The 20,550-nt window shown below is 37.3% G+C and overlaps 1 protein-coding gene across 9 annotated transcripts in view; it reads right to left on the bottom strand.

Moving 5' to 3' along the window:
• SATB1 (SATB homeobox 1) overlaps positions 1–20,550 on the bottom strand; it is a 99,110-nt gene that overhangs the window by 49,187 nt on the left and 29,373 nt on the right. For all 9 annotated transcript variants that reach the window (XM_046001720.1, XM_046001722.1, XM_046001723.1 and 6 more), the window contains 2 exons: positions 20,053–20,176; positions 1,113–1,224 (listed from right to left, as the gene is read on the bottom strand). In XM_046001720.1, the coding sequence (XP_045857676.1) occupies positions 1,113–1,224; positions 20,053–20,176 (236 nt within the window). The remainder of the gene's footprint in view (positions 1–1,112; positions 1,225–20,052; positions 20,177–20,550) is intronic.

Raw genomic sequence — 20,550 nt, forward strand, 5'->3', positions numbered from 1 at the left:
TCAGCCCAAGTGGGCCATTCACAGGGAATAGTAATTCAAGCAATTATTCCAAAAGTGATGCATTGTCTTCATTACAGCTCTAAGCTATAAAAGGCAAAGAATCTGTTTTGGTAGATGGATGGCTTTGCTTCAAATGCTAAAAGCTAAAACATGCTCAAAATTCAGGTTCTCTTGTTTTTTAAAATCTTTAGGAGAAGTCATTATTGTTGTTGTTGTTATTAAATGGATGCAATGGAAGGAAAGAGAAACAGATTTAAAACAGGGCACAATGCTATGCATATTAAACATCCCATTCCTATATTATTTGGAAGGTACAAGTACGTGAAAGAAAACATTAATAGAAATTAAAACATTAACCTTGATCACAGTGTTTGGTTTTGTAACACTAGCAAACCCAAGAGGGAGAAAACGTCATAAACTCAAAGCTCGGGCACAACACACAACATTCATCTGTCGTTTTTGTTACACTGCCACCAATTTTTAATGCATTTACTGCATAATGCATAGTGACCTGAAGTCACACGTGAAGATGGGCAGCCATACTAGAAGTAAAAGTTGAAAAATGGTGTAACGAGGTCTCCGGTATGGACGGTAAAGCAGTGTGCTCACCGAAGTGCCTATCTAGAGGGACTGGCAATGAGACCTATAAAAATCACTTGATCTCAAAAAAAAAAAAATCACTTGATCTCAATTGTGGAAACTATAAATACAATTTAATTTCCTTAAAAATTGGGTGTAAAAATAGGCACTTTCTCTCAAACAAAAACAAAACACATAAAAGCATGATTTATCTCTGAGAGAAATCACAGCTAATATTAGTTATTCAAGGCCTGGTTAGGTCTTCACTGAGATGTTAAAAAAATGACAGCTTCCCTCCTCCCGCCTCGATTTCCTGCATGTCTGACAACCAAGTCAGTTTGGCTGATTTAAACACAAACATTTATTGAATTTAATTATCTCATTATACTCATACCCACTCCCACCCTCAAAGAAACATTCTAAATTGATCTCTAATTGGGCAATCACAAGACCTGGCTTTAGATGTGACTTTGATAAACCCCCAAATGACACATAATGGTATGTAGCCACCACTGCAACAGTTTTTTGCTTACCCATCATATCTTTTGTCTTCTTGAAATGTTTGTACCACCTTCCAAATTCTTGACATTTTGCTGCTGAGACATTTGCATAGTAAGTGCTGTTCACAATGGAAGAAATCATACTCTGCATGAAGAGGGGGGAAACATTGGTAATACATATCGGCACAAGATAGAACACAAAAATGATTCCAATTGTATAAGTGGTATTTCTTTTTTTTTAATTAACTGAGTACCAGTAATTTCTGTTTTGCACTTTGGCCTAAAGCCTCAACTTCTTAAAATTCAGTAAGGAGTGTCTCAAATGCTTATTTATGTACAAAGCAAGAGTCCACTGAGACCAGTATAAAGCTATCAAACCAACAGACTTTGCTCTAGTATTTATGGAACTTCTATCAATGTCATCTATTCTTAGGCTGACAAACCTTCACTGATCCCAATAAATCCAAGTACGTGAAGATGACTTTATGATTGCAATTCATAAACACTACTTTGAAGTTAAGTGACTGTACTCTACACCCTTGCTATTCAAAGTATGGCCCAGAGACCACCAATTTTGGCATCACCTGGAAGTCTAGGAGAAATGCATAATTTGAGGGGGCGCCTGGGTGCCTTAGTTGGTAAAGTGTCTACCTTCAGCTCAGGTCATGATCTCAGGGTCCTGGGATGCAGCCCTGCATCAGGGTCCCTGCTCAGCAGGAGGGCTGCTTCTCCCTCTCCCTCTGCCCCGACTCCACCGTGCTAAATAAAGTCTTAAAAAAAAAAAAAAAAAAGGAATGCATAATTTTGGGCCCTACAGTTTAGCAAGATCCCCAGGGGATCTGAGTGTGCATAAAGTTTGGGAAACACCATTTGTACTTTCTACTCCAATTAGCATTCTTCAAAGGTTAACTGACCACATTTAAGGAAAAAAAAAAAAACTATTCACAGAGATCCTCATTCAGAGAAAGAAACATTCTACAATCTTACCACTAGCTTCAAGTACAGTAAAGCCAAGTTCTGCATTTCAAACAACCATAAAATTTAAAAATATACACTTATGCTTACTAATTCTCAACGATACCACAGAAAAGAAAATGACCTATTTTGTCATTTGTCTTCACTCCACTTTTAACAAAAACCCTGAAAACAAAGTCAACAGTTTAACATATTAAAAACAAAGACAGTAATGAGAATAATTTGGGAGTTCTTTTTTTTTTATTTTTTAACTTATTTTCAACAAACAAAAATGTTTTCTTCCCAGCAAATTTTGGTTATGGTAATATTTCAGTAACTTAACTCATTGTTATTTTTAATCCTAATGCCCATTTACCTAGTAGCGGTTCAACTAATTTCTAACTGCATTTTAGGAATAATTAGACTTGCACCACCCACCCACCCCCACTCATCTGTATAGAAACGTGAGAACTCACATTTCAGACTTCAGTTGGTCTATGGTGAAATAGTTTACAGAATGCAGCATTGTTTGGGAGGCAAGGAACAACCAGAAAAGCCAGTTTGGGGACAAAAGTATTTTTGTATCATTATCTTCTTTAAGCTACTTCTAATTTAAAGTTCTTTTGGTTATTTCTGATTCTCCTGACATCCAATATCAGTGTTAATTTTGTAACATGAATGTATTCCTCTAATATGTAACTCTTGGGGATCTTTGAAGAATTTCCAGTGAAGGATAAGCCACAGTCATATTATTTACGTAAAACATGGCCATCTTTCCTACGAGACACTGGGTTTTTTTTTTTTTTTTTTTTTTTGGACACTTTCTATTTTATAGTCATTTTCACATTTTATGTCTCTAAAAAGACATTCTTAATGTGCTTGTGGTTCTCTGCCATTAATCCAGTGGCTTGCAATTTTACTAAGAGCCTCCCTCAGTCCAGAGTACAAAAAGTACTTAGCAAGGTTGCCAAAACCAGAGCCAGAAGATTACCTGATCCAGTTAACAATCCGTCAGCTTCAATCACACTTACTCTATTGTAATAATGGATCAATAAAGTCAGACACTAATAAAACTACTGAGATTGCTGATGGATAATGGTGATTCTGCAAATGGATGACAGTTGATGTTCTTCCATTTTGATCCAATTTTTAAAAAATTATTACTCTTATTCCTAGACATTCTGGCAGTTTCTTAAATGTCAATATAATAGTACAGACAAGTTTTAGATGTAGTTTAGCTCTTAGTTTTCAAAAATGTCCAAGAATTACCTAAATTCTGCCGAGGTTTCTGACAGACATTGTCTGTTTCAGCTTGCCAACAGTTCTGTATATGAAATTTGCTCTTTGCTGCACACCTACTAGGTGCCCAACTGGTACTAGGGATACAAAGGCAGATTGAGACACAGTCCCTGCCTGTAAGAAGTTTACCATCCGTTAGGGAGACAGATACATCAACAGATCACTTAACTTTAATGTGATTTAGGAGACCAACAGTGGAAAATACATGGGGGACAAAAGGAAGAATACGTGGTATGTGGAAAATCAACCCATCTGAAATATTTTTATGACTTTGGAGTCCATAGGTAATAGTGCTATGTGGTTCATTATTATCCATATGTGGAAAATAATACCCATATGTGCCCAATCATCAAAGCTTCTTCCTACCCTTGTTTAACCCTAACTTGGAAGGCTCTGTCCTTAAGTGACTTTCTGAATGCTTTCTACTCTGTCAAGTGCTGTGTGCTTAAGAAACTCTGATTAATGTAAATGTTAGCCCAAGCAAGACGTAAATCAAAAGGCTAATCCACCGGTTATGACACAGGCCAAAGCCACTATTTAAATTCTCTGACTTTCTGTACTTTCAGGGGACGGGGAAATAGTCCATAATTCAGGTAACATGGGGTAACCTCTATTTTTATTGGAACAATATGCAGAAAACTGTACAATAACCTACTCAAGTGGCCACTGCATGAGGACCTTTTTTTTCCCTAGCAGTAAAGTCCCTATTGGAGACTCAGGTGTGGCATCTGCCTAGCCTGTGAGTTTCAAGGGCAAGAAAGAGAGATTTCAGAAAGTTGAGGGGCACATGGCATGAAAGATCATATTCGGTACTGGTTCTTAAATTTGGAAAAATCATAAAGAAACACCTATTATTTGGATAACACAAATAACAAAACGAGGGGGGTACTATTTTTCCCAGTGGATGGGGACAGGCAGTACGGTAGGCAGACCAAGATCCATGTTTTTAGGAAGAGATGCTTGGGATTCTTATGTCAATCAAAAAAGACTCTGGTTCAAACAGATTATACTAAGTTGTAAGTTTATGCAGCTCTAGGGCTCCATATTCTTTTCCAGCCCAAATGTCTGGCATCTACTAAACACACACTAAATATTCATTTGATGGAAGAGGAGAGCTAAATCTGCATTTAAGTCCAAAATGCGTAGCATACTGGCAGTGTGACCTTGTTCAAGGTACTGACTCTCATTTTATCATAATCCCCTTTACTAAATGGGAGTCACAGCAGCACTCACTTCATATGGTTGTTCTGAGAATCCTTTCCGTTTCAGACATTTTTTTTTCATGCGTTCAGTATATATCTACTGAACTCCTCCTATGTACTAAGCACTAGGCAAGTTATTAGAAAAATAATGACCTGAAGAGAGATGCTATCTACACTTACACAGACAATAAATAAAATAGTGAATGTTATGCAATTAGCACAGAGCTGGGAACATACCCGAGTATGGACTTAGGAGCTGTTAATTACTATGACAACCCTCTGTCCTCCTCCTCACTGGCTTTTATTATATGATTACATTTCAGATCAGTTGAAAGACTATGCTTTAAATAACAGAAAAGTATCAGAGAGACTTTTCAAATGATACATTTTTTTTTTTTTTTAAGATTTTATTTATTTATTTGAGAGAGAGAGCATGAGAGGGGAGAAAGTCAGAGGGAGAAGCAGACTCTCCAAGGAGCAGGGAGCCTGATGTGGGACTCGATCCCAGGACTCTGGAATCATGACCTGAGCTGAAGGCAGTCGCTTAACCAACTGAGCCACCCAGGCACCCTCAAATGATACATTTTAAGTCAAATACATTTTCTTATGAAGAACAGAGAGTATACTAACTAAATTTATTAAGTTATAAGTTGGGTCAAGGGACAATGAGAAAACACCAAAGGAAAAAAGTATTCCCCCCATTTGTTTCAATATTCCAATCGGGCAGTATCTTGTGAGGCTGGCCTACAACCTGGCAGCAGGCCTCAGGAAGACAAACACCACTTCTCTGACTTGAATTTTCGAGCCATGCCCTATCCCCTCTCCGGCTAATAGCAGCTCATCCTTCAGGATGGAGCTAAGGCATCCCCACTTCTGCAAAGCCTTTCCTGATTTGGCTTGGTGTCCATCCAGCACGTAACACCTTCCCAGCACTTTTCTTGCTGCTGTGAGTCTTGGGGCTTATCCCTGAAAGTCCTGGACTCACCACAAGGCTGGCACGTATTAGGTGATCAATCAAAGGTTTAAAGGTCACTGAAATTAGCCATTACTGCAAGCTACCAGAAAATCTTTTTTTTGGTCCCTAAAGGTGAAAGGCAATGGCAGCTTGTCACATGAATCTTTTTAAATGCATCACTTTTAGCTGTCATGATAGAACTCATAGTTTAAAGAAACTTTGTTCATTAATTTGCAAGAGATCCCTTCCCAGGTTTTTCAAAATACATCCACACAGATGTCTCGGAAGTCTCAGTGCTCGGTGGTTATGTTATTCCAGTTCTCTCTCTCTCTCTCGGTGTCTATTTATACAAGCTCTCCAAAGCACTTTGAAAAAGGCACAACTTGTCTCCCAAGGTTTCCTATTCAGTGGCCGGTCTACGTAAAATGTCAGCGTCAAGGGAAGGAAATAATCAGGCTGACCAAACTCAGTCCGCTCAAATCTCAGGTTCAAATGCTACACAGTACACCATCCAATGAATAGGCCCACCGCTTCCAGGGTTGGGAAACGCAGTCTGAAAGTTGGCAGAAATTGGCTGTGGGTCTCATAACCCCAGTGTGACACAATATTCTCATCCTAGGAGCCAAGTTGTAAGCTTTTCTAAGATCCATAAAGCACATGTCTGCTCCCTATGAAGAGCTTCGGTTCTTTCTGAGAGCCTGCTGAAGTTCGGATCTGAAAGAATGCCATCTTCACAGAAACCCCAGTACTCTAGAATGATACCATCTGCCACAGGCTGAGCTTCCTTTTCAGCCAAATACATTATTTATAACCTTTCTAATTGTGAAAAGGTAAGGGTGGAATTTTTCTAAAGCCCGACTTAGATAAAGTTAGAACATTCTGAACCTTTGCTCTCAAATACTGCAGGTCTCCAAATGTGAAAAAACAAAAACCACAAAAAACCCATCAGGAATTGGTTGAGGTCATATCCTTTTTCAAGATATTATATATTCTTTCAAATCCCTACTAGAATATCACTACGCTGTAAGTATATATTTAGAACACATTTAGAAACTGGAGGAAAACTGTTTCATTTTTCTACTTGGTCATCCTAGTAGCCAGTGAAAAGGTTTAGGGAGAGGTGAGGCCTTCTGGGGTGGGGAAAAAAAAGGTTTAGCAATTGGGGAAAGGCAGTGATCTGATTACCCTTAAAATTGCTTTGTTGTGCCTTTAACAACAACAAAAAAAACCCACCCCAAAACAATGCTAATCAGGTTATTCAATCATTTAAACCAAAACTGTTCATGCTTTTCTGCCAAATCAACCAACCACAGCAAAATCTGTTATCTCTGATTGCTCAGCTTCCAGTCAAAAAACAGTTAACCCCCACTATACCAAAAGTTTTCCAAAATACCCTCCCAGCTCTGCGTGCTCATGGAGAATAAAGAGAAAGCCGTGTCATCTTTAAAGGGTAATTGAAGTGCTGTACCATATTTGCATATTACAATATACTCTAATAAACTAAACAGCCTGTCCCGGAAGCCAGCAGCTCCCTAGCATTTCATCTGCTCTCCGTACTGACTTTCTGTGCACTATATATATATTTTTTAAACAGGACTGGGATATCGTGAGCAAAACTTAGTAAAGACTTGCTGACGGTTTCCCCGAGGTGGGAGGAGGTAGCAAGAGATCTACAAAATGGTGGCTCACCCATGTTTAAAGCTTTCAGGCTCCATCAGCAGAGAGGGCAAAGGCTACCACATCTTATTTACACAATTATCTAAATACGATTAAACAGCTGATGGACAAATATTAAACTGGAAAATGTATAGTCATTTCAGCTTAATGTAATCCTCTTTCTGTAAACACCCAGGATGATTTTTTTCAACCAGAACAGTCCTGACATCTCATAAGCCTAAGGGTGAATAGCAAGAGATTGTTTTTGATAGTTATAAATATTCAAAAGACATGCAGACCATCTGCTTTCATAATACAGGTAAAGCAAGACTGAAATGGTGACTGCTGTATAAAAATGATTCTTTTAACAAAGTCTTCCTCTCCTCGAAAACTATAAAGACAGATGTCAAAAACTGTTTACACAGAGCAATCAGGAGCGTGCAAAATGTAATATTCCTTTTACACACAGTGCTTGCTAAAGAGATTTTTTTTTTCTTTTTCTTCCCATCTGTGTGTTGCAACACATTTCTACAAGTTAAAAACATTTTTTTCAAACAGAGATCTCATGAATACCCAAAAACATGCTATCTGGTTTCTGAATGCTAATTAATTTCAACTAAGGAATCTGAATATCTTTTTCTGTAGGAAGGAATGTATGTTTTGAATTGGAATACTCCAGAGACAGCAAGGGAAATAATCTCGCTCAGGTTTAATTCTATAAGGCGATTTTCATGGTTCTACCTTGTCTGTAATATATATCTGCTATGTCCACGTTTTAAATGAAAGCACATTACTGCTAATGTCTTTGGCATAAAGTCTAAAATAATTGTTTTCTGAAATAAATGCCCGCACATGTGAAATGTACATACAGAAACCTTTAACTTCTCAGTTGATGCAGAGTGATGCATAAAACCCTACAGTTAATTTTCAGGACTGGAACACTAATCTTGACAGTAACCTTTTTATATATTGTATTAATGGCACAGAGGCATTAAGCACCTTTTTATAATTTTCAATAAAATGAGCATTTACTGAACAATCTGTCAAACTGCTGGCTCCCTATTCTTTTACATTTTTATTTTTCGAGAAGTGGAACTTCATAGACTCTGATGTCCCTCTTCTTTGCCCATGTCCCGTCTGTCTCTGGCCTGAATTTCCACAGCAGTTTTTCATATGCGTGTGAAAAGCTCAAAGGTCAAACTTTAATTTTGGATCAAATGGAATCAACTCCACATTCAAGTACAATTTTAAAAGGGATTCTCAGCAAATGAAGTTTTCTTTTGATCCCAAAGGATATCAAATAGTACAAATACGCTCTACGAAAAAGGCATCACATGAGATGGTGACATGGGGGGAATTTGCTGCAAATGAACAGGTAGTCCCCCATCCGGTATTTGGGGGTGGGAAAGAAGGGAAATGGGTTTCAATTTATGAGAAGCAAATGGCAAGATTTCTAAGTGTAATATTCTGTTTGTGCATGTTAGCTTATGTTCCCCAAATCTTTCCCTCTGGATCCTCTATCGCTTTCTAAGCCATTCTCTTGGGAGATACAACTGGGGCATATTCCGAATCTCAATTTGTTGAGAAGAGACTAATCACTTATAAATTTTACTTAAACTCCAGTTGTCATAGTTATGGCTCTTGCCATCTTGATCAATCCCAGTGCCTGAAAATGGCATTTTCACAGAAAGTAACCCTCGAGTATCATGCTAAAAACAGAATCTCAGAACAAAGCTCCAAAAGAATACAAAAGGAAGCACAAAGAGAACACACCTAAATCTGTTTTGATTGTCTTACTACACTTCCTAAAGATGAAAGTGTGATCATTGCAACATACAGAAATTTTATTTTTTAAATACCCAATTCAGGTGTCTGGGTGGTTCAGTTGGTTAAGCGACTGCCTTAAGCTCAGGTCATGATCCTGGACTCCAGGGACTGAGTCCTGCATCAGGCTCTCTGACCCTCCCCTTCTCATGCTCTGTCATTCTCTTTCATTCTCTCTCTCTCAAATAAATAAAATCTTAAAATAAATAAATAAATACCAATTCATAATTTTTAAAGAAAATGTTGGTTCACGATTCATATGGCTTTTCCACATAATTAAAGTAATTTTACATAAGGCCCGGATAATATCCTTTGATCAGATTCTCTACTCTTTTTGTATAAGTACCTATTCTAGATCTTTCTTACCATACCTAAACCTTCTTATTTGAATTAATTGAATATGTTAGTATAAGTGTTTAAATTAGAAAATATTTGTTTAAAATGTATTACTACTAAGGGCATGTAATATTTCAAATTAACTGCACACAGAGGCTTATATTTGTTCATCTGCAATAGGCAGGGGATTGAACTAGGTAATCTTCAAGGTCCCTTCTAACCTTCAGGGTCCCTTCCAGCCTTCAGAGTCTATGAAATCTACAGGTATTCTCAAACAGAGGTCCTATAAGGGTCTTCTTCAATGACTTAAGAACATTCACTTGTAAGACACATCATCCATTTGTATACTCACTGCAAACATCACAACCACACTTTTATTATTAGGAAGGTTAAAGTATTTGCCCCAAAAAGTATTTTGCTCATGATTATTAAAAATACACCCATCGTTATTAAACATGATACTACTCCAAATTGAATTTTTGGAAGTTTTTCATTCAATTCATCTAAATCCAGTGACTTTTATTTTACAGCAAAAATTGTTTCCTAAGATTCTAAATTTTAGGTCTCTGTACCAACTTGTAAATTTGGGGGAATGCTTGCTTATTCTTTCTCTGATGGTCCTTGTGTACTTAAATCTCCCATCCTCTATGAAGATTAAAATTTCTAGTATCTGCATTTAGAATAGCAGGAAAAAAAATGCCAAATTTGTGTTCAGTTCTAGGGGTCCTCCATAAAGTATTTTGAAGACCATTAAGCCACAGAATAAAAGGGCTGAAGTAGTTTGATTCCATTTTTTTTTTAAATAAACATAGTTGATCCTTGTACGACATAGGTCTGAACTGCCTGGGTCCATTTATATGCAGTTGCTTCTTGTTGTTTTTTTCACAGTACTGTAATGTATTTTCTCTTACGATTTTCTTAACATTTTCTTTTCTCTAGCTTACTTCTTTGCAAGAATACAGTATAGAATATACATAACATACAAAATGTGTGCTGTCTATGTTATCTGTAAGGCTTCTGGTCAACAGTAGGCCGTCAGTAGTTAGGCTTCTGAGAAGTCAAAATTTCTATGTGGATTTTCAACCGTGCAGGGGGTCAGTGTCCCTAATCTCATGCTGTCCAAAGGTCAACTATACTAGAAGCAGGCTCTGTAACTCTTTACAGATTATGTATTTCTTCCTGCATTCCTTCTTCATATGAACGCTATTAAAATTTTAAGCCATATTGCCTGAAACTTAGGGAGAAAAGATGGTCCAGCTTTTAGCTTTTTATGGAACCACAAAACTCTCTTTGGGAATCTTATGAAACCTTTGAAAGGTCTCACCACATATACTCCCCAAAGTAACTTTTAACTTCTAGGTCAGTACAAACCCCCAGAAGCCCATTACAGGGTCCATGGATCCCCTTAGATCAGAACCAAGATTTCCCAGAAGGCTAAAGGCTAACTCATGTCCTTGATTTCTGTGTTTTATTAGTTACTGTTGTTAACCAAGCTTGATAAATACAAACCAATGTCACATCGGCATTAGGTCACAAAGAAAAATCAAATTAATCTGTCTTATCTTTCTACAGTACGAAAATTCTTCACAGTTTTGGAAACTGCCATATACTGGTAATCTCCTCTTTAGGAGTTACAGTAAAATGGTAAAAATGTGTTGCACAGGTTGGACATCAAGAGATAATGAGCTCCGTCCATCACTGGAGATAGGTGCTCCTGGCTGAGCCGGCGCTGATGCAGAAGGGTGGACAGACCGAGTCCCTGAGGCCCGTTTTGGAATGGCTGAACAGTTATCTACACTTGCAGCTCTCCCTAAATTCAGGTGATTCTGAGCCTTTATACAGCTGACTTTTTCACATAATGTGTTTATAGCTCTAAGCGGAGTCTCCAATGCCAAATGTGGACTTTAGAACATCAACTGAGGAACGGACACCGAGCCCAATCAGGGTGGTGCCATTAGCATTTCTATGGCTGGCAGCAGCAGCTTCTTTGTATATTAATCATTTGACTCTGCTTTTGAAATTTTCCTTCTTTATATACTTTTAAATATGAGAAATGGACAAATGGAACTAACAGTAAAAAAGCATGGATCTCAAATACAACACAACTGAGCCAAAATGAAAAGTATTAGCCATGCTGAAATACATGTTCGATTATGGAAGAAAAATTTTAAACATGAAGATTGCGCTTAACAGCGCAATATAATTAGGTCTTTTAAAGCATTTTTTACATCTCTGGGTCCCTAGTACCTCTAAAACCACTGTTTTGCTTACAAACATATAAATTGCTACATATATTCAAGAACATCACAACATGAGCAAGAAGACGAGACAGCTTGGATAACAGGTTTACTTAGAGAAAAATTCAGAGGTAATTTGCTCTTGGTTAGATAAATTAAAAATTCGGAATAAAGTAAAATAGAAAAAAATACTTTGTACAGTACGATACTATAGATCTGAGTATAAAATACAACTAATAAAACTACTAACATAGTTATTGGTTCATGAAATGAATATGGTGAAAATCCTATGAGGTGACATCAGCCGTACGGATACCCCTGAGATCCTACTGTGTGCCAGGATTTACAACTGTGATGACGAATCAAACTTAGTCCCTTTGAGACTGTTAATCATAAGGTAAGTTGAGCCTGGTTCGTCTGCACATACTTTCAGAACACGGTAGAAAGTACTATGATGGGTGCACAAAGGCAGGATTGATCCCTGAGTGCAGGGAGTGGGGATGATAGGAATTCAAGAAAAGGACACCAGACAAAACACCCACCTAGATGACAGTCCCCTGAGGCATCTTTAACCTCTCTGGACATTGTCTCATCTAGGGTACCTTATTTGCTTAACTTACAAATGGGTAAAGTGCAAAGTTTAGGGGCACCTGGGTGGCTCAATCAGTTAAGCATCTGCCTTTGGCTCAGGTCATGATCCCAACCTGGGGTTGAGTCACATATGGGGCTCCCTGGTCAGCAGGGAGTCTGCTTCTACCTCTCCCCTCCATTCATATTCTGTCTCTCTCTTTCTCTCTCTCGTTCTCACTTTCTCTTACAAAAATTAAAAAAAAAAAAAATCTTGGAAAAAAAAAAAATAAAGTGCAAAGTTTAGCCTTCCCCCACTTCCATCTTCAAACACATGGTAACATCATAATGATTCAAAGGATGATGCTAAAAGTGTCCCTCACAGGTGAGAATGGATTATAACACAGTCCTTTGATTCTTCTACAAATGAAAAGTTCTTGGTTGTTTCCATATAAAGTGAATTTTGCATCGAAATCTTCTATGGAGCAGCAGTGTCTTAGACTACGCAGCACTCTCAAGGGAAATTTCAACAGATTGCGCAGAAAAACAGCGCAAGTTATTGTACACTTTACAACTGAACACTTGTAAATGCGTAACATGTATTAATTCACGTAATTGTCATAACAATCCTGAAAAAGTGGTAATATTATCTTCCTACTTTATAGATGAGGGAACTGAGGCATGGAGAGTCACTTCGGAGCTTCCAGAGCTGGTAATGGGACAGCTCATTCTTGACTCCTAGATATTGAATGCTATAAGCCCACTGACAAAGGTGACGGCAAAGAGTAATGACATAAAAAGTGACAGGATGAAGTTGCGGAAGAAACACATCACTTCAAAAAACAGTTCCATTAAGAAATAAAAAGAAAACAAAATCAAGCTCTGTCCTATGTTAACCTCAGCCAGCAGTTTCAATACCTCTCTGGAAATCCTATTGTTACATTTCACAAAGTCAGTACTTGTTTCAGGTGGCTCCACATTTTTTTTTTTAATTGCCTGGGAACAAATGCTGGATTGGTGGTAGAAAAGGACAAGCCTAGGAGAATCAGTGGTACCCAGGGATGAAATCTCCTGTCTTCTCATTCCGGTAAAAATGTGATCTCAAATGATGCTAACAAAGCGTTAATCTCTTCTTAACTTTCAACCTATCCTCTGGTTTGCATCTTTAATCCCTCTGAGTAAACTAAATTAGATTAGCATTTTTATGGGGAAATATTGCAATAAAAGATAATATTTTTTTAAAGAAGAGAGAAAAAGACGATGGCTAAAAAGGATAAAGTTTTAGTGTAAAATTGAAAGGGGAAAAAAAAAAAAGACTACTGAGGGAAGTCCGCTACCTTCTCCACGAGAAATTCTGCAACCTTTTGAATTGTCCACGACGAAACTCCAGCACCCCATAATAACACGGCATATGAGAACACAATACAATCTTACATTTCTGAAGCGCCCTTCATGCAAGCATCCCAGGGTGCTTTACAATCATTATGAGTTAAAATTAAAACTGAAGCACATACAATTCCTAATAGAATCATTTTAAAAATGCTAAACAGAACAAATAACTTTTAAGTCTAGATTTAAAAGTCCCAACAGCCAGAGCGTTCCTTACTTCAATTGGCAATGAGTTGCAAAGCCGGGCTGAGGCTCTCTCCTGTTATGTTAAAGGCTCTCTTATGTTTTTTATACTCGGAGCACGTTATGATCAAGCAGTTTCCAATGAAACAGGAAAAAAAATTGGGTGCGTGTATCTGTTTGTTTTGATTATTCTGAATTTAAGGTCTTTTGTTTATTTGTTTACGAGTCTGTTTGGCCCAATCTGACATGAAATAAAGCAGGTTTAAAAAGCAAATCCAGATAGAGCCTAACTTGAAATTTAAGTAGAAATTGTTCAAAAAAAAAAAAAAGACACTCCAAAAGCACTCTAAAACTAGCTCTGTTTTAGCAAGAAAATCAGATTGATTAGCATGATTTGGTTAACTTTTAAAAAAAAAACAATTAGAAAATAGCATTTAGTAGTCTTTCTCCAGGCCATGTCTACTCTTAAACCTTGGCAGAATTTATTATTCCGCAAATCAGAAAGAAAGGGGAAATACTCTCATGATATGGTAATTTTCCTTGCATTAGTGATTTTGAGGTCAAAGGAAACCTGTTCAGATCTAACACAAAGCACAGGTAAAAATCTATTAAGTGAAAATGAAGTACTTACACATTGTTAAGCACTCTCTAAATCGGCATGGCTTAAACTCTTTTATGTTTTACTATTGTGAAAAGATAGTAGCTATAAAATATTTGAGATCAATCCATTTTAAGTTAGATGCTTTATTAAGTTTGGCTTTTTTGATGAATATATCTGAAAGGTTACGGAGAACTCACATTAAGCTACAGTAAAATCCTTATGTATCTAAATCAGCTAAAAATGAGCCTGATAAATGAGATTCAAAAAAAAGGAAAACTTACAATTTGGAGCACATTTTTATTCTTCTATTGTAGATTATATATATTATAATATTAACGCAAAGCAGATAACTCACTAAGTTGAAAGAGAATGAAGTAGTAACTGGTTCAAAAAAGAAGGCAGGAAATATTATCAGCAATTCATACCACTACCCATATAAGACTGGTTTAGCATTTCCTTTATGGATCTCACCATGAATACAATTGCTGAAAATGGTAGCAAAATCCCATCAGTAACAAGTACTTCAGTGCCTGGCAAAGCAATGATCGTAACCTTGGATTCCCATGGTCAGTAGGGTAAGGGCTGGGAAAAGTTTTGTAATTTAAAAAAGGATACAGATTTAACAACAAGATTTATGGATTACATCAGGAAGGGGCAAGTACAAAATCCTACAAGCACATCTCAAACAGGAAAAGCTCTATTTTTAAATGGAGCTGGCCAGTTATATCCTCATCCATCATAGCAAGCCAGTGGCTGAATAAGGTCTATACTTGCAAATAGACTCAAGAAATTCAACTGCCCACGGTTTCCAATGCAAATGCCTAATATTGTCTTGGGGCTCAAAACAAAGGGCTAGGAGCTGAATTATACCTTCTGATCCAGACGGATATGACAGGATGGGGAAGGAAGTGACTGCCACAGTGAGGCTAAACTCAAACCTTTTGGAACCTCCCAAATACCAGATTATCAAAGAAATTAGTCCCTGTGGTCTAAACTACCCTCTCACCTCTAAACTAGGGGCATGAAGTGACGGTATTTTTAAAGCAAGTCATTGTACAACAACAAAATCAAACCCCATATGCTAAAGAAAAATTTCAGCAGTGAGAAGAAATGCAATCGGAAAACTGTAGGTAGTTATCACTACTTCCAGGAAAAGGAAGTATTTTACAAAATACGTCAAATTACTTTGAGAAAGCCTTAAAAAAAACCGTCCTTCATCTGGATGTGACCAAGCTCACAGGCTCTGGGCATGAATTCTCACCCCTCTGCTTTACCAGCTGTGTAACTACAGGGCTTTTTAAAACACATTATGCCTCAGGTTTCCTCAACCTAGAAGTGGATACAAACTATATACTGCTTCGGGTGATAAATTTGCCCATGATACATCAGAAGCACTAAATAAAAATTATTATTATTTCAACTATTAAAGTGTATCATGCTTAATACTACATAGGAAATAGGATGCCTGTCACATAACATACTGTCAATACATATTTTTGAATGAGTAAGTATGTGAATATGTGAATAAATCTCATAGGGTTAGACTCACACGAAATACAATATATGAATATTGATGATGGATATTCTCGAGAGAAGTGATTACTAATGTTTATTTAAAATTTTTCAGAAATGTTATTTCAGTTTAAAAAATTATGAAACAATAATGCAAAGTGCAGTTTAAAAAACATATATTTATAGCATAACTGGTAGGGATTTTTAAATTGTTGCTCTGGTGTTAAGCATCATATAGACTGCAGATCAACTGAGCACAGGGTTTATTTAATGTCTACGGCAAGGGCTGTCAAGTTTCATAGAATCAGCATGGTTAAATGGTAAGCTTCAGGAGGGCAGGGAGGTTTACCTGTTTTGCCAATACCTAATAAAAAGTCTGACATATATTATATCCTTAGATGCTGTTGGGAAAAGGAAAAGGAAAAGGAAAAATGATTTTACTTAGTGTGACTTCTAAATGGAATGTTCAAACCTAAATATATTTTATATATATTTTGCTGCTTGAAAATAAAAACAATTCTTGCTTACTTCACGTGGGGCTTGGGACTGGTGCTACTTTTCTCCAGGTGAGAAAGGAAATGGAAAGTGACCCAGTGCCTTAACAAAGGTGTGCGTGCGTGTGGGGGGGAGGGAGGGGTGGGGAAAATGTACATAGCAGATTAAAATTTCTCAGGAATATCCGACCTAAACATTTTTAGAAGAAAGACGTCAGCCTGGGAGAAGTAATAACTGACCTTTTACTTATGATACTTTCAACAAAATGAACCTAGTCTTGTACTGCATATATATATATTTATCCAGTTCTTAAGTTCAATCTTTAAAATTCATGCAAAACTAAAATGAAAATGAAATGCTTTATGGTAAATCAAAATGTTTACTTTATTTAACTCCCCCCACTTGCCTCCCAAATCCATACTCTCAATGTCCTCATGACCACAGGCTTTCTTGTCCCCAAGCCAGGTTTATTCTCTCCTCCTTACTTGCAATTCAAAATACAACGCCCACCTTATCCAACCACACTCACTGAAAAAAGTGAGAGTAAAAAGAGAGTGACCAACTTCAGATCCATAAGGAGCTGTTTGTGTCTTAGCAGATTTTTACAAAAATAAACACGTGCTATGAAAACATAATAGATAGATGTCAATCTATTGGGGCAGATTTAGGACTTAGGAAAGCAGGCATAGTTATAAAAGCCACATGTACCCTAATGGAGTTCCTGCATCTGGAGAAAACCTTGCAAATATTATCAGACAGAATGTCTGATAATTATGGCAAGTATTCATTTTAAAAACAACACACTCTAAAATTTTTCATTGGAAAAGGATTTCTGGGTTGGTCACTGACCAGCATTTTGACTTTAATCTCCAGGCCACTGGCTCCTACATCTGTCCAACAAGGAGTCTGTGTAGGATACAACTCAGTTCTAAGATTCCAAGGTCATGTGCCCTGCAAATGTGGGCAATTCTTCTAAAAGCACCGGAGGCTGGGCTTGTCAGACACCCAGGCACATTCATGCTGGATTCCCACTGGAATTCTCTTCCAGCCTCTCCTCTGTAAAGGGAGCTGACCTGAGATCTGCAGCGTGGACATTCTGCTCAGCATAACAGTAAGGGCCCCTATAGCCACATGTGCTGCTGAGGTGTTTTATCATATTTAAAAAAACTCTCATGTATAGCAAAACGTGGGTGCTAGATTGTATGTTCAAAATTCACAAGTGAATAAATCAAAACTCCACAGGGGAGTAAAACAACTCTTAAGAGTTAACATTTCTTGATGGTACGTCCCGTTTTGTATAAGACCGAGGCAATATTTTTTTTCCTAGGCACTTTTCACAATGCCATCTTCATCACTATCTCTCAGTCACAGGGGAAAGAAAGAGTAGTTCTGCTGAGTTCAGCATAAATTTTGGGCTGAGGTCTTACAGAGCCTGGATTTCTCTTCTTTAACAAATAACTTATGACAGAAAAGAAAATAAAGAAGCGAATGGAAAATAGTTCATTATTAAAACACTCTGCATTGAGTATCAAGATTCATGGACCCATTCTAGAGAAAGAAAGAAAGATGACACAGCAGAGTATAAAACAGCTTACTCATTTAAAAGAACAGGTTGCAGTTTTCTTCATAATATTAAACATTAAATTAATTTCAAATATTTGTTGCTGCTGGTAAACTCCTTGTAGTTTTTTCAAAAGATATTTTTAAAGAAAAGATAACTGTAATTATAACTGATGTTGAAGTCCCAGCCTAGTTCCACCGCTCAAAAATTACCACAGGGTCTCCGGCTACACACAGACGCACGTTCCTCCAAAGCCCTCTCTACAGAAATTCACCAATGTAGGACTCTAAAACCAAGCCCCGAATTTCATTTTGTCATTCTGTTTAATGTTATAATTGTCTGTATTCAATTCATTTCCCATGATAACATTAAGTAAACTCACAATTATATTTAGAAGCTATAGTGAGGTGGAGTTTACTGGCTGATTTAACAATTAATTCTCATTGCTTCTATCAGTAAATACTCGTACTAGCATCCTCTTCTCCAGCTCACAGTAAAGGCCCTAAATCTTTGCCTGAATTTACTTCCAAAATCAATGGGACATTTAGCAACATGTACATACACGGCATTCCTATATTGGGTGTTTATGCGTATTTTGATTCTGAGTTTAAAAAAAAAAAGTTTATTTCTAGGACTTTTCAAATTTTCAAATGCTAGCAACCAACTGACATATTATCTGAAGTTGTCTGCAAAACCCAAAGTCCCAGATGTAAGTCACCTGCTTCATTATACCATCCTATTGATTTAACTGTGTTTAATTAATTTAAATTACTTTTATTCGATGGTTATAAATTCACATCCTCTCTACTCCAAGGGTGAGAGAGGGAAGATAGAAGGAAATAAGCTAAAATGACAAAAAGAGTTTGTCCTGAATTCCAAGAAACTGACACTTGCAATATAGGAAATACTTTACCTATGGCTACAGCCTACCTTAAGAGAATATAGAGAGCCATAATTAACTATAGCCCTAATTCATTTGGTCTATTCCTACAACTGCTAACAAATATCAAAGTAAAGCTGATGGTCTGTAATCTGAGATGTGTGGAGTTTCCATAAATCAGCAGCACAAAAGCCCACAAAGCTTCCTTCCGAAGGTACTAGTACCCTCTCGAGCCATCACACTGGAAATACATTTTGAGACTATCTCAGCTGCAGAAACCTTTATAGCAGAATCATATGGTTCACATTCAAGTGACTGACAGACTAATGTTCAGAATTACATTTTGAACTTGAAAATAAAAGAAGAACTTCAAAATGGGGTAAAAATCTAGTTAGGTCATACTCGAATTATACTGTATCATGGGATGACCTCACGTTGAGTTTGACACTGAGGGATGGCATTCTAACACAATTATGTAGTGACTACACAAGCAACCCATTAAGAGCAGGTTCACAGCACCCTTTTTTATATGAAATCAGCTGAGCATTATCAAAACTCATGTTTGGTTTTAAATTTAGAGACACAGGCAGTCTCCATCTAGAGTTTCAGTTACGCTTCCCCAAAATTCATTCTAAAATATCAAGTACAATAATAATAAATCTTTGTCTTGTTTCAAGCATCTCTGATGATATGACAGGAATCTCAGAGGGGAAAAAAAAAAAAGATTCCACCAAAAAGCAAAACAAAAAAAGTAAACCAAAACAATGCCACAAAACTAGTGACAAAATCCCCCCAAATAACTAACTACTCAATCTTTAGTTACAGGGAAGAAACTTCTTATTTTTTATAAATGCTTACTCTAAATGCTTATCTCCCCCTTTCTGTAATGAACATAATATCCCAAAACTGTCCTCTTATTTTATTCAGGTAACACAGCGAAGCTTTATATGAAGACTCTCACTGACCTTCCCACTCACCAAAGGTTCCTGGAAGTTATACCACCTTTAGTCTTTCTTAAATAAGGGCACTCAGGAGAATGTAGCGTCCATGCTCAGAGTACTCAGAAGAGGGATCGAAAAACAAGCTAGCACAGTCTCCTGCTGCGCTGTTTCTCCTTCACTCTTTTCCCCAAGGGAGAAAAAGTGTAAAGACTCTGTTCAGAATAAATCAGGCACACTGTTCAAAGTCACCAGTGGTCAAGACACTGCAATTTTGACAGTCTCGCTTCAGATACCAGTTGCTTTAGACTATGGAGCCCCATCAAACCTCAAATCAGGGCTGCCCAGGATGGCTTATTATTCATTACATGCTATGCTAAGTACCTGTGAGAGGGGGCACTCCTTGGCCAACGAACTCTGATTCATATCTTTCAGTAAGTCCTTCAGAGCATTCCTTACTGTGGTGTGCGACCATTGTTCGGGAGGCAAGTCTTCTAGTTTGGGGCAACTATTTGAGACATAGATTAGAAAGGGGATTATTACAAGATTGCATCCCGCTGCAGAACATTCCTTTAAGACAGACAGATTTCATTTTGCGCATCAAACAGATGCATCTGGAGATTGCTCTCGGTCTCCTGATTGTTCCGATTAGTTAATTACTTTATACAACACATCTGCTGTATCGATGCATGAATTATACATCAGCTGCCTGTGGTGGCTATTTTTTCATGTTACTTCTACCTTCCTGCTCTGATGCGCTTGGGAAGACAATTTAAGGTGTACTGCTTTCTCACGAGCCATCGTGAAAAGCATTAACGTATTAACCGTTTTCCGTTCGTGACTCTGTTCATACGAATTAAAATGGTAAAAAAAAAATAAATA

The sequence above is a fragment of the Meles meles genome, chromosome 4 (assembly GCF_922984935.1).
Source record: "Meles meles chromosome 4, mMelMel3.1 paternal haplotype, whole genome shotgun sequence".
Taxonomy (NCBI): domain Eukaryota; kingdom Metazoa; phylum Chordata; class Mammalia; order Carnivora; family Mustelidae; genus Meles; species Meles meles.